Raw genomic sequence first — 13,080 nt, 5'->3', positions numbered from 1 at the left:
AATACATAGTCACTTCTGGTAGCCAATCTTCAGTTTTAGTATTAATTAATATTAATTAAAACAACCTTTTAGAAAAGAAGATACTTAGTGTGTGTGCTATATATGTGAATACAAGCACTTTTTTTGTGAATTTGAACTTACATTTCTGACTTCTTAACCTTGACCAAGTTGTTATACCTGAAGACTACAATAATTCTGTAAGAAGAAAGAGCAGGTTTTATTCTACAGCTGTCATGCCTTCAGTAAGTTCACTAGAATGTAAGAGGGTTTTTGTTTAACTGTTCTCTTTATTGGTCTCACAGGTTGCAATGATGCTTTTGTTGAAGTGGGCATGCCAAGAAGTCCGTCCCATTCAGCAAATACCAGTGATCTTAAGCAGATGATGAGCTCTTCCAAACAGGCCTGTGCTAAACGACAAACAGTTGAATTACTGCAAGGCACCAAAAACTCTCACTTGCAGTAAGTGAAATGTACAAACACACATTAATGGAATGTTCACCATGCAAAAATACTTAATGTCTTTTTGTAGGTAGAAGGGGTGGTTTAGTCATAAGATACTCAAAGAACTGACTTAAATTGGGCTTGATTTTGAATCACAGTGGGTATTAATATAACCCCCAGTTCCTGATAATTGCAGACTTGAATGCTTCTTGTACATCTTAGGTATTTTTCTTTGGTTTGAAAAAAATAAATGCCTTTCCTCTCCCACAAGAAAGTAGAGATTTTTTTTTCCAGAGGAACTTTAATTACCTGTTTCTAATGGATACATTTTGCACTCTCATTTTTTTCTTTTTTATTGATTGTTTTGAGAACAATTCCTGACTGACAGCTTTTTTTCCCCTTTGTGTGTACCTGAGGCTGTTTTCTTCTTAGAAAAATGATATTCAGGGTGTAACAGCATGTTCTCAAACACTTGTCTCAACGATTTTTAGTTTTGTTAGGTTTTTTTTTAATGAGCCAGCAGTTGGGAAGGCTCTTCTGAGTCATAATATGTCTTGGCAACACAGGTTTTATGCTTAATGCAATGTTTTTTCTGATCTACTTTAAGCAGTGTTTTCACTATTCCTTTTGGGAACTGTTTATCATTGCTCCTTTGAGATGCATGTTTTCTCTTACCTCATTTATTTACTCTGTTAAAGCTGTGATAGCTGTTTCATTAATTCAGCTCTCATAGTTTAGAAATCCAGGGATTCCTGCTAACCAGACTCAGTTGTTTGTGTGTCAGTTGTTCGTATGTATTGTTCTCTTTGTTGAGGATATACTGCTTATAGTTTCCTTAGAGCATTTTTCTGGGGTAGTCTATAGCATCTAAATCATGATCCCTTTGCTTTGAAGTAGCAGTTTACAATCTTCTAGAGCAGGCATAAAATGTGGCTAATTTTTAGAGAGAGAATATTACGTTAAGAGGTGCTTTAGCATGTAGGGCTGTGATTATTGAAGCTTTAAAAGCAAGTAGGATACATCTCTCTTTATCGTACTGCGATCAGTCTTTTAGAACTGCTGAACTGCTGGCCTGAGCAAGGCTAAATGCTATGGAGTCACACTGCATAGGGATAGCACATGATAATTCCAGATAACAGCTAAAAATCTGAAGCTATAAACTCTGCCTCATTCTTGGTAGTAGAGGAAGCAGCAATACATGCTTTGTTTCACTGGCAGAGAAACAGGTAAAGGAAAATTGAGACTTTGGAAATATTGCTAAAAATGCTGAGATGGTTGTTTACTGGCATTTCATGAATTTTGCTGCCAAACTTCCCAGGGTAATGCTTAATTATCAAAAGTGCATTGAATGTTTCACTGCTTGTGAAGAAGAATCCTGTAGTTAATACAGACTTTGCTCCCACAGTACCGCAGAAAGGCTGCTCTCGGATGCAGAGTTAAGTGCTACTGAAAGTCCTATGGCTGATAAAAAGGCTCCTGGCAGTGAACGGGCAGCAGAGCGAGCAGCAGCTGCCCAGCAGAACTCTGAAAGAGCACGTCTAGCCACACAGACGTCATATGTAAATATGCAGGTATGTTTCTCTGAATAAACCTAAATCTAGTGCAAAACTTGATCATTGCAAAGTGAAGTTACCACCGAATGCAAAGATGACTTGACCAATAGACTGACTTGTCATAACCGTTTCAGTAAAAGCATTTCCCAGCAAAGTCGTTAACTCTTTCAACTGAAGAGTGGGTTGTCAACTGAAAAGCTTCAGACAAAAAGCACTTATGCTTCTGTTGCATAGGAAAAATGTAAATCCAGAATAAATCGGATGGCTATATTAGTCTACGCAAGCATCATTTGTGTGTAAAAATCTTCTCTCGTTGCTTTGAGAAGAGAATTATATTTACAAATGGCATTTTACAGCTTTTCATGAGTACTGTCAATACAATTTTTTTTTCTATAGCTTCAGGTTCATAGACGGGAGGACTTACTGGAGTAAATACACTGGTTTTGCTTTGCAAACATGCATATGTACATGTACTCCTGTTTTTTCTTGTACTGTTCCTACTTGGTTAACTACAGCCTACTACTATGCTATGAACTACTTCCATGGTATTGCAAATCTTCCCAAAGAGAGAGACCCCTTTGACTGTTTGTCCAGCAGTAGTAACAGAGTAGTTTTCAGTGTAGATTGATCAGTGTGGGCATGACTGAACTGCATGCAGCAGTGGAACAAGATGAAGGTCAGTGTGTTATAGCCCTTTTCCTTATCAGAGCTCTAGTTATTTCAAGTAGTGGATTTAACACTTCAGGCAAAATACTGCATTTTTGTAGTTTTCAGTGTACCTTTAGACTTGCCGATCTGTAATTCATGGAGACATAACTTATTTAACGAGGGGAATTTAAACTTTAAAAATTTTCCCTTGCCATAGGTAGTGCAAATACAAGATTTTTTTTTTTAATGCTCTCAAAATTTAGCTTCTTTTCCTTTCAGAAGATGGAGAACGAAACTTGAAAGATTATTAAAAATAACTGTGGTACCTAGATTTGCTCTCTAAGATATATTTTATCTTTTTTTTGTACTGTTGAATGTTTTAAATGCTAAGAACAGATGATTAAGGAAGAGAAACTATGCTTGTAAAAACGTCTTGTTAAAAAAAAATTGAAGAAAAATTCTGCCTGAACAGTTTGTGAATACTGCTGCAGCCTCCCTCAAAAAGATGTCAGACAGTTATTTAGAGTCTTTATCTATGTTTGAGTGAGCACTTTAAGTAGCTAAGGCTCTCACTGGACTACTGTCAAATTACTGCGCAGTGCTTCAGGTTTCTCCTAGATGTATTCACTGGCCACTTTCAAAACCTTTGTCTTTACAAAAAGCTGAGTGCTGCAATGACATTTTGTTAGAATTGCAATTAAGCTGTCTTCTGCATGTTTAATTTTTAGGCATTTGACTATGAACAGAAGAAGCTACTAGCAACCAAAGGTATGTGGATAAACAGTAACTTCTGGAGAGTTTGTTAGTACATGGGTGAAAGAGTTCTCTGAATTTTCAGTTTTGTAATTTGATTTTTAATCAAATTTAAAGCTAACAGTGAAACAGGTTGTATATTAGTTTTCATATTCCAAAAATGTCTTAATGCCAGTATAGTATAAAATACAGTATAAACTTGTGGATGGGATATTCTGTGTGATTATATCCATATGCAAATGATCCGTGTTGTTAAGACAGTTAAAGATACATCCCTGTTAAAAATACACCAGATACTCCAAGCAAAAAGAAACCCAGAAACCCTTCTTTTTGAAACAGATACATGATTCTTTTGGCTTCCTTGTAGCCCTATGGGGTTTAACTATCATCTGACAGAGTAAACTGCCTTAAGGAAGGGTAGGATTCAAGCTGTGTAGCAAGTGCAGGTGTTTAGAATTTACTCTTTGGTGGGTTGAAGTCTGTTAGCGTACATGACTTCAGGGTTATCATCTCAGTACCTTTACTAAGATTGAGATTTACCAATTTGTCTTTGTATCTTTTCAGCTATGTTAAAGAAACCAGTTGTAACGGAAGTGAGAACTCCAACAAATACGTGGAGTGGTTTGGGGTTCTCGAAATCTATGCCTGCAGAAACTATCAAGGAACTAAGAAGAGCAAATCACGTATCGTACAAGCCATCTATGACAACTACATATGAGGTATCAAAAAACTATACTGTAATGGAAACTTATTTCTAGTGAATGATGCAGTTTTTCTTGAGAAACATCTAACTAAATTTTGTAAAAAGAAGTCTTCCAGATAAGATTTTTAGGTTTCTGCTGAGGGTTCTAAATACTTTTTTTAATTGTGGAAAATGTTTCTTATGTAAATATTAAGGCATATGGAATACATTCAGCCCAACATGCAAAATTATATCTACTTTATAAATCTTGGTCTAGCTTTATAGAGGTCTGCTCCTGAAAATATATTTGTTTAAAGAAACTTAACATATGGGACCAAATGTCTCAATAGTTGTAGACAAGTGGTAGAAATCTTGTAACCTAATTAAAACAACATGTATATATCAGATAAACTGTATAATATGAATCACTGCATGGTGGAGCAGAATGTTAGAACAAGAAATGGCTGCAACTCATCTTCTGTTGACAAAGCTGTAGGACTGGAAGAGCTTGCTCTATTTGCCCTATTCGCTGGGCTCAGAAATTTCCCAGGGGGAGGCAGCCATAGGGCCCAGCAAGTCTCCTCAGAGTCCTGCTATAGGAATCTTGCAGGAAATGTGTGTTACTTTCTTTACAAAGGTGCTCTAAAGTTGCCTTTTGCTGTGTTTCCTTGCTGTAATCTTTCTCAGCTTCCACAGAGACATGTTTTTCTTTATTTCTATCCTGCTTACATAAAATGTAAATGATATGTTTCTTCAGGGCTGGAACATCATACAGCTTTTCTTTAGGGTATATCTATCTTTTAACACAAAATAAATATTTCACCATGGCAAGAATGTGCTTTGGTGTTCCTCACTTGTTATGTGAATGACACTTTTTGTGTCATTCAGCTACATCTAATATGTTTAGATACACATAGTGAGCTTTTGCAGTAGTAACTAGGGGCAGAGACAAAGCTACAACCAAGATCTGTGTGGTGGGGTTTTTTTATGTACTTTTCTATACTGATTGAGCTGGAGTAGGTTTTCCCCCAGACCATGATGTGCTGCTGAAAGTCTCTGAGCAGTCATGTCATGCTAACCAAGAACACTGTGTCTTAGTCACTCAGTGTCTGCCCATGTGCAAACCACAGGCTTCGCTCTCTCCAGTGAAGTCATAGCATCTTAAGACTCCTGTTCCCATTGTTTGGCATGAGCTATTGTGGAAACATCTGGGGAAACTAAAAATCTTGGATTCCTTGTATCCCTCTTCTACTTAGCAGTCTTCAACATAATTTGTATTAAAGGCAGTACCACTATGTCCTACACGGACATTTGAAAGTCAGGTCAAGACTCCTGTTCCCATTGTTTGGCATGAGCTATTGTGGAAACATCTGGGGAAACTAAAAATCTTGGATTCCTTGTATCCCTCTTCTACTTAGCAGTCTTCAACATAATTTGTATTAAAGGCAGTACCACTATGGTTCCTACATGGACATTTGAGAGTCAGGTCTTTGAACAGACGTATTATTGGTATTATAGTCTAATGTCTGGGAAGTTAATTTGTAAAATAAGCTCACCAAGCGTATCTTATCTTCACTATCATATTTTACTGTCCATTCAGTTTTTCAGAAACATTGGATTACATCTTTCTTACTTCACAACTCCCAGACATCACTATGAGCTAACATAATGTTGAGGCCCTGTCTCTTGTTGCTCTTCTGTAAGACTTGAAATCAATTCCTGCCTTTTTTCATTTCTTGAGTCATGCTAACTATAGCTCACACCTCTGCAATTTTGCAAAGGAGCTTTTTTTCTTTTCAATAGTGTCAATTTTCCTGAATAGTAGAAAAGATTGCTGCCTCCAAAGTTATGCTTTTCTATTGGAATTTGATGCAAGTGCAGAGAATTAAATTGTTCATTTGGTTTCACAATTTGTAGAAGCAATAATGTCCATATTTTTGAGAGTACATCCCCACTCAATTCCATAGTTAACTGCTGCTTTCAGGCAATATTGTTGCCTTATTTTGGAACATTCTGACCCATGGTAATGAGTTGATAATTTGTACTTTACAGAAACATGAAAATCTAAATTAAAAAAAAATCTGCAAATTAACAAACCATTGCAGGATTTTAGTTGTTGTATTGTGTGCAATATTGTTGTCAAGTACTTTTGTACTCGATCCGCTTCAGATAAACGTTCTGTTGTGTTCTCTACCCTGTGAAGGGATGTAGTCGATAGACTGCTTTGTCTGGAATTTGTGTGGGAATTTGATACCATGGACAGTTTTGGAAACAAACTTGGAAATACTGAGCCACTTATTTTGAAGCGTGGTCTTTAAATAACTTCTGCTTAAAATCTGTAAACTCTGTACGTTTTGAGCACACCTGCTGGTTTTTTGTGTCCAGTTTGCAATTATTTTACTATTGATCAACTGCCAAAAGAATGGTTGCAGGCATTAAAAGCTGTTCATTTGTCTGGTTTTTTTTTTCAGTTGAGCTGCTTCAAAGAAAACATCTGAGTCACAATGAAACTCCTATTTTCTACCCAAATTTTCTTTTTGTGTTTTGCAGGGTTCGTCGATGTCTCTCTCACGGTCCAACAGTCGGGAGCACCTGGGAAGTGGCAGTGAATCTGATAACTGGAGAGACCATAATGGACTTGGACCCACAGCTCATAATGAATTTGTTTCCTCAATTGGCAGCCCCAAAAGGAAACAAAATAAATCAGGTTAATAGTTTCTTAAGATCTGATTTAAAAAATCCAATTGATATCAACGAATCCTTATTTTAATTTTTCCTGACATCACTAAGGTTTTACATTACCAACACCTGTAAAAGTGAACTTTTTTACAAATTGAAAAGTGAAAGCATGTGCAAGACTGTATAACATGATATACGAATAATGGTCCAAAAGGAAAATTGTTAAGGAAATTTTTAAATGCAAGACTTTCTTGCTGAAAGCTCTTTGGTGTCTTGGGGTTTTTCAAGGTATGCTGAAAACAGACCTATAAAAGAGTTTATTTCTAAACTACCATCTTTCTGCCTGTTATCAATGCAATGACAGCCAGGTCTTTATTGGGCTATTTGCCCCCTGGTGGAAAAGTCATAATCTGTGCTGATATTGAATTTTAAAGCATGACTCTCTTTATGGTGATAAAAGAAGACTGTCCTTATGTTTGGCATGGCCTAGCACATGAATTTAAACACTAGTTTCTGTGGATACAGGCTATAAACTTTGTAACGACTTTTTGAACAATGTTTGAAACTTACAAATCAAAATTTTACTTCAGTTGCACTCTTTGAAACTTAATTTCATTTTTTTTTAATAACTTAATATATGCCTTCCTGAAAGAGTGAAAAATGGAGGTAGAGAACACTGGTCCATACTAACTAACTGCATTATAGGGAAATAACTGCTATGGCTGTTTTGCTTTTTTGTTGCAGTTTTCTTATAAAGGTGAATAAAACCTAAATCTCAGATTAACTGCAAAGTACAGACAGTAAACCCTGGACATACTAAGAAAGTACAGCTTCAATTAGAGAAAATATTCATGGTTGGTTTACTTGTACTTATTCATGATTTTCAAAAGCACATTAGTTCAGCTGTGAACAGCTGTATAACATATTGTAAGTACTCACAAAACAAGACAGATGAAAAGTTTTATCTTTGAAATCAAGCTATTGATGTTTCCAAGTTAATTGGACAAAAATGGAAGCTCTAGGTTAATAAAAATAAATAAGAATTTTAAAAGTATTTCCATAAGGATTAGAAGAAAAATAGAAGCATGAATACATTGACAGTAGGGGAAGGACTGTTCTGTAGCAGTTGTAGCTTTCCCAGAGAATGAAATGTGTTGAAGAGGGATGAAAGGAAGAGCTGAGAGTTAGCTGGACAATTGTATTTACCTTAATGTATAGGTGCAGTAGTACTAAAATGTAAGTATTAATTGACACAGTTGCATAGTAGTGTTGAATTACTTTATTTTTAAGATGATGCTTCCTGACTGTACCAGTAGGAAGTATTTCTTACTATTAAGTTTTCAATACCTGGCCTTGTATCTGCTTCAAGTGTAGGATCATGAATTTTTGTTTGTGTATTTTTACTGTTATCTTACTACTGTAGTGAAGAAATTGAGGCACTACCTTTTAAAGTCTAAAAAATCAACTTAGTTATTGCTTCGTTTGTCAAACTTAATGTTCACATCTTCAACATTGAGTGGTTTACTGTATTGTAAAACTTTTCCAAGATGGAGCTGAGGTTGATACAAGTTCAAACTCTAGATCCGATCCCAGATGCTTCTATCTAGTTTGTGGTCAGAAAATAAGAAATGTGGCATAGCCAGTTGTGAAAACGACCATTTTTCACATCATGTTGTCAGTCTATAGTGGAGGTCATAGCAGAAGTCTCTGGAGCAATCTTAATTTTACGCACTGGGAAAGTATTCTTTATCTCCTGCAAGCCTCTTATGCGTTCACCGTTACTCTTTCCTGTGCCTCTAACAAGGGAGGGAGCTCTCACAGCAGCCTCATTTACGCAAATTCCTGATGCACTCTCTGGGGGAGCTATCCTGTTCTTGTGCAGCACGAGGAAAAACCATTATGAGCTGTGTGATTCCATACTATCAGTATGCATACACAGAGGAAAGGGATTGCACTGCTAAATCAGTTTGCTTGGTTTTTTCAAGACCCTCATAGTGGAAACTTCTTTAAAATATATACCTTTTAGGACTGCAACTTAAAATTTTATAAGAAGTGTATTTCATGTTTTAGACTTCTTAAAAACTATTGCATTTATTTTTTATCTATATTGTACTTAAATAATAGCCAAATTATCTATCTACTATGTAGTTCCTGTTACCAGGAATTGTTCCAGCATGGTTTTCTATCCATCCAAACCAAAAACGGCTGGTTCCAAAATATTTACTGGGGGGAAAAAAGAGGGCTCAAGATGAGGAAATGCAATGGAATCTTGCAGCCCTTTCCTTTATATGAATTCATGACTTGTATTCCTGTGACAGTTCACATAATGATTTTATTATTTCTATAGAAAACAAACACTGGAACGTATCAAAAAAAAATTGCTTTATGCTGTTCATTCTCTCAGTGGCTTTTTTGCTGAATAATAAACTTAAATATTTTGATAATTTAATGATCTAATTGAATACAATGTTGATATGACAAAATTGTGCACTTCTGTGACATGATGAAAAAGCACTCTTCTTCCCTTTCAGCTGAACACTATCTCAGTAGCAGTAACTACATGGACTGCATTTCCTCGCTGACGGGAAGCAATGGCTGTAACCTGAACAGTTTGTTTAAGGGATCTGATCTGCCTGAGCTGTTCAGCAAACTTGGTTTGGGCAAATACACAGACGTGTTTCAACAGCAAGAGGTTAGTACTCCTTTGAAAGACATCTTTGTGTTTGTAGCATCTTTTCCAGCAGTAGCTGTTCTGTCTCTAGACCAAAGGCCCTAAGAAGTCTCACAGGGTTTTCATGAGCTGTTCTTTCAAAGCTGTATCATACATCTTTCCATTTCCAGTTAGCCAGCCTGGACACAAGTACAATTTTTGTCCTGCACCTTTGATAGGGGGTTTTTGGTGGCTTTTTTTTTCTTTGCTTTCAAGAAAGTTTAAACCTTGAGTCCCACTTGTAAACTAAAATACTAACTAGAATTTAAGATCTTTCAGTCAACTTAATGTATAGGTTCTGGAAATCCAGTCTGCATTCCATAGTGATGTCTTGTCTCAGCTGACGCTGGGGTCACATACATTCTTTGCTTGCCTCTTCCCCTGTATGCCAGTTGACTTCCCAGCTGGTCAGTCCGCTGTGAGCTTTCCACCTCCACACCAACTAATCTCAGTTTAGTCCAAGTGGTAATATTTCATATCCATAGAATACTTTATAGGAAGGGTCGACTTGGCTATCTGCAGATAGTTTATTCTGGTGACAGATTTAACTGTGTGTCAAAAAAAGTACAGTCAGCACAGCTGCAAGACTTCCTGGCATAGATACAGAACCTCTGAGCTTTTCCTGAAAGCACTGTAGTTGTGTGGGTCACACCACTGGAACTGGGTGTACTAGGGAACTACACAGATGTCCATGTGTCAGTACCTCTTGTTGTAGAGGGGAAGGACCACAGTTGGATTTGGCATATTCCTGTGTTGTGGACACATGTCTTTTGACTTTTTTCCATCTATATCGGCAGTGAGGTCTGCATCAGTTCCTCATCTCAGATTTGCTCCTGCATGTTTTCTCCTAATAAACCACACAAATAGGTTTGTTTGCACAGATTTTTCATGTCATTAACCATGCATGTGTTCATGAAGAATAAACTCCAGGAGGGCCTTCCATTCATGTCACACAAGTTGCTCTGGTTTGTCAATATTTAACTTCAGATTTGCTTTCACCAGAGGAAAACTGTGCTCACCAGGGCCACGTTCAAGTGTGTACTGCACTATTCCAAGGGTAGACATGAGGCAAATGTGAACCTTCTGCTGTGCACTAGGTAACTCATGTGCACACACTCACAGATCGTGCTGAGTCCACTGAAGTGTGTTGCTGCTGTTTCAACCTGGAGGCAGCTTGATCTGGTGTTTCATACCAGCATTTCTTGACTCTCTCTAATCATGCTGCTTAAGTTCTCTGGGGGAATCTTATTCCTGAGCAGTACTGCACAAAAGTGCCTAGGAACTGACTGCACCTGAGCTATTGAACTTTTTTGGGTTACAAGGCACTGGCAGGTGTGGGATAGACACCAGTATGGGTCTGCCTGCAACCAGTCTGAAAACAGCAAGGTAAATCCTCCATCAGTGCAAATAAATCCAGCTGTGGCTCAGGTAACTCTGCGTGCAGTTCCTCAGATTTATCTTCTCTGTAGTCCCTTGTATGTTCCATAGTACCCATATTATCCAGTCATTAATTCTTTCCTAATATCTGACCCACTTGCTATGCCTGAAAAGATGTGGCTGTGTTGGTTTCTAACACTAAAGATGGCTTTTGTTGGATGGGGGGGTTTTGGTTTTTGGTCTTTACCTCGTGAGTTGTTGATTAAGTATGGCCAGAGAGAAAATTAAAAAATTTTCCATTACATTTCTGTGAATTGTGTTAGGAGCAAAAAAAGAAAAGCCCCACAGGCATACATGGTTGCACACGCCTTGGAATGCTATGAAATGCTCAGTGCTCCAACTTTAAATGTGTTGCCAGTAGTTGAGTAGTCATTCTCTACTAACCTACTATAGTTTGCAGCATGTACCATATCTACAGACGTACATGCCTGGCTTTTCCAAGTACGTTGTAGCAATTGTGGCAAATACTCAAGAGCAGCAAATAATGAAGATTAATTGATCTCTATGCTTTTCTAAAACGGCTCCTTTTTTAGTTTGTTTTTTTCTGACAGAAATAGAGTAGCAAATTGAGCTACTGTGTGATTGCTTTGGAAAGCAATGATTGCTGTTGACATGCAAAGAGTAGGTTGATAGAGCAACTGTAAAATGCAGTAGGAAAAAAAACTGTGAAGCTGTTCTGAACCACATTTATGGCTTAAGAGTTCTGGGAAGAGACTGGTTTTGCATAATTTTCCTGTTCCTTTTTCCTCTAGATTGATCTGCAGACATTCCTTACTCTTACTGATCAAGATTTGAAAGAGTTGGGAATTACCACTTTTGGTGCCAGAAGAAAAATGCTGCTTGCAATCTCAGGTAAATAAGACAGATTGTAGTTTGTTGATTTAAAGTATTGTTTGTGTTCTTCTCACTTGAGTTGCATGTTTATAGTTGACAAAGGATCTTGGAAAAACTGAAAATTAGGAGTCTAGTCCACAGAAGTCATATTTACTCACCCCTGAGCAGAAGGCACTTAAACACAGGCTTTATTTGAGCTTCCGCATTACTGAATGAGATTTCAGTTGCATAGTCCTGTATCCCCTCCTAAAGCTGGAACTCGGTAGAAGTTTGTTTCACAGCAGATTGTGAACTCTGTTTTATGTGCCAAAACTGTGAGTCCTAGAAGCTCTTGGATTACAGGCTCTGTAGAGGCTGAATGGCACTACATACCACTTGGAACTGGCATTTTCCGTCTTTTGGTTCCCTGTCCTCCGCTCTCTTAATTAGCAGAACAAATTGTCCTACTGGGAAAAACCGCCTGGTTTTGTGGGAGCTTTGGTTTTGGTTTGGTTTTTTGCTTGGTTTTGGTGTTGATTTGGTTTTTTCAAGGCCAGTTGTTTTTGCAAAATGTATAGGTTTGAAAAGAAACACACAACTCTTATTTGGAATTTTTCCAACCTGCTTTAATTAGAAGGTTGGCTTGTACTCTACGTGCAGAAAAATGAAGACCAAATAGGATTTCTTACAATTTGCTGTAGTATGTAATGCCTAACTAGATTTTGCTAATTATAATAAATAGCATGAGATTTATATTACATAGGAGTGCTCTGTCGTCATTGTCTAGGCAAATCTGTATCAGAGTAAGAGTTTTCTTCAGATGCTTCATTGTAACACTAGATCACTTTTCTCCTAATTGCATCTCTTCTGCTGATGCCATTAGTGAATGTTTATGAATTTCAAAGGGTGGTATAAAGAAGGGTAAAAATGCAGTGTACTTAGTTCAATGGCTATCATGAAATACTATGTAGTCTTCCACTGATTTGTGTCTTATCATGAAGTTTTTTTACAAGAATAGGAAAGTGGAGAAGCAAAAAAAAAAAATTGGTGCTTCAGTGTTGTGTTTAAAATAAAAAATTGCGCATTGAGAAATTTTAGAGATGTTAATAAGCTTTTCTATCATCTCAGTTTACATTGCATGGTTGTACTGCAGCTGTACATTCTGTGTGCATGTACCTTCAGGAAGATTGCAGCCTCTGAGTAATGTAACAGAACACTCTTAGTGTTTCAGCTATGTCAATTTGATCTAAATCAATATTGCAAACTATTATCTAGTCCAGAGTGCATCAGTGCCAAATAAGAATTGCATCATATAGATGCCTGCATCCCACACAGCCCCTCTAAGGGTCCTAACCTGGCATTCT

The 13,080-nt window shown here is 37.2% G+C and overlaps 1 protein-coding gene across 1 annotated transcript in view; it reads left to right on the top strand.

Annotated features, from left to right (window-relative positions):
* BICC1 (BicC family RNA binding protein 1) overlaps window positions 1–13,080 on the top strand; it is a 71,327-nt gene that overhangs the window by 57,924 nt on the left and 323 nt on the right. The window contains exons 13-19 of the mRNA XM_010186742.1: window positions 303–459; window positions 1,847–2,012; window positions 3,371–3,410; window positions 3,960–4,114; window positions 6,628–6,784; window positions 9,288–9,448; window positions 11,656–11,755. Of these exons, the coding sequence (XP_010185044.1) occupies window positions 303–459; window positions 1,847–2,012; window positions 3,371–3,410; window positions 3,960–4,114; window positions 6,628–6,784; window positions 9,288–9,448; window positions 11,656–11,755 (936 nt within the window). The remainder of the gene's footprint in view (window positions 1–302; window positions 460–1,846; window positions 2,013–3,370; window positions 3,411–3,959; window positions 4,115–6,627; window positions 6,785–9,287; window positions 9,449–11,655; window positions 11,756–13,080) is intronic.

The sequence above is a fragment of the Mesitornis unicolor genome, unplaced genomic scaffold, assembly GCF_000695765.1.
Source record: "Mesitornis unicolor isolate BGI_N332 unplaced genomic scaffold, ASM69576v1 scaffold1216, whole genome shotgun sequence".
NCBI lineage: Eukaryota > Metazoa > Chordata > Aves > Mesitornithiformes > Mesitornithidae > Mesitornis > Mesitornis unicolor.
The sequence above is the reverse complement of the archived record's forward strand: the minus strand, read 5'-3'. Positions and strand labels throughout refer to the sequence as shown.